Source organism: Herpailurus yagouaroundi, unplaced genomic scaffold, assembly GCF_014898765.1.
Source record: "Herpailurus yagouaroundi ecotype Mexico unplaced genomic scaffold, PumYag 166, whole genome shotgun sequence".
NCBI lineage: Eukaryota > Metazoa > Chordata > Mammalia > Carnivora > Felidae > Herpailurus > Herpailurus yagouaroundi.
In genome coordinates this window covers 13,019,754-13,020,467 of record NW_024412407.1, presented here as the reverse complement: position 1 = coordinate 13,020,467, position 714 = coordinate 13,019,754, and the positions used below count along the sequence as shown (strand labels likewise).

The 714-nt window shown below is 59.7% G+C and overlaps 1 protein-coding gene across 1 annotated transcript in view; it reads left to right on the top strand.

Annotated features, from left to right (window-relative positions):
• LOC121039022 (PDZ domain-containing RING finger protein 4-like) overlaps positions 1-474 on the top strand; it is a 71,330-nt gene extending 70,856 nt beyond the window's left edge. The window contains exons 5-6 of the mRNA XM_040489032.1: positions 28-208; positions 292-474. Coding sequence (XP_040344966.1) covers positions 28-208; positions 292-474 — 364 coding nt within the window. The remainder of the gene's footprint in view (positions 1-27; positions 209-291) is intronic.
• Positions 475-714: the final 240 nt, after the last annotated feature.

Genomic DNA, 714 nt, shown 5'->3' with positions numbered 1-714 from the left:
CCCAACCCCGGGCGTCCGCGGCGGCAGCGGGCGGGGGCCCCGGCCGCGAGTCCTCGCCTGGAGGCGGCGCGAGAAGGCGCTGCTGGCGCAGCTCTGGGCGCTGCAGGGCGAGGTGCAGCTCTCGGCCCGCAGGTACCAGGAGAAGTTCGCCCAGTACATGGCTCACGTCCGCAACTTCGCCAGAGACCTGGGCGGCGGCCACGGCCCGGTAAGCGCAGAGGGGTCGGGCACCTGGGGAACGGTTGGGTGGAAAGAGGGCCGCTTCTTTCTGGTACTTGGGGATTCCTTTAGAAGGTGACATCCGTCCTTACCATGCAGTGGGAAGCATCCACGAGCCCTGACCCTACTCCACTGTCAGCACCTTTCGGATGGGTTTGTGTTGCATTTGAGAAGGATTTCTCCCTTCCACTTCTATTAGGATTGGAACGAGTTAAACAGATTTCAATTGCAACTTTTCGATGGAGGAGGAATTAGGAAAACTCATTTTGCCACCCCGACCCCTCGCTCCCTATCTTTCACTTTCCTGCCCTATCCTCTCTGCTATTTGGGGGGCGGGAGGGGCACCTCTGGCTTGTTCCTAAAGCCAATCAGAAAAGGAAAGCCAGGAAATGAGGACTTCTCCGACCCTGCCTCCCCTCTCCCGCTGCCCCAGCATCCCTGCGGCCTTGTCAGTCGCACACCTTTAGGTCTGAATGACTTAGTTTCCCTGCCAAA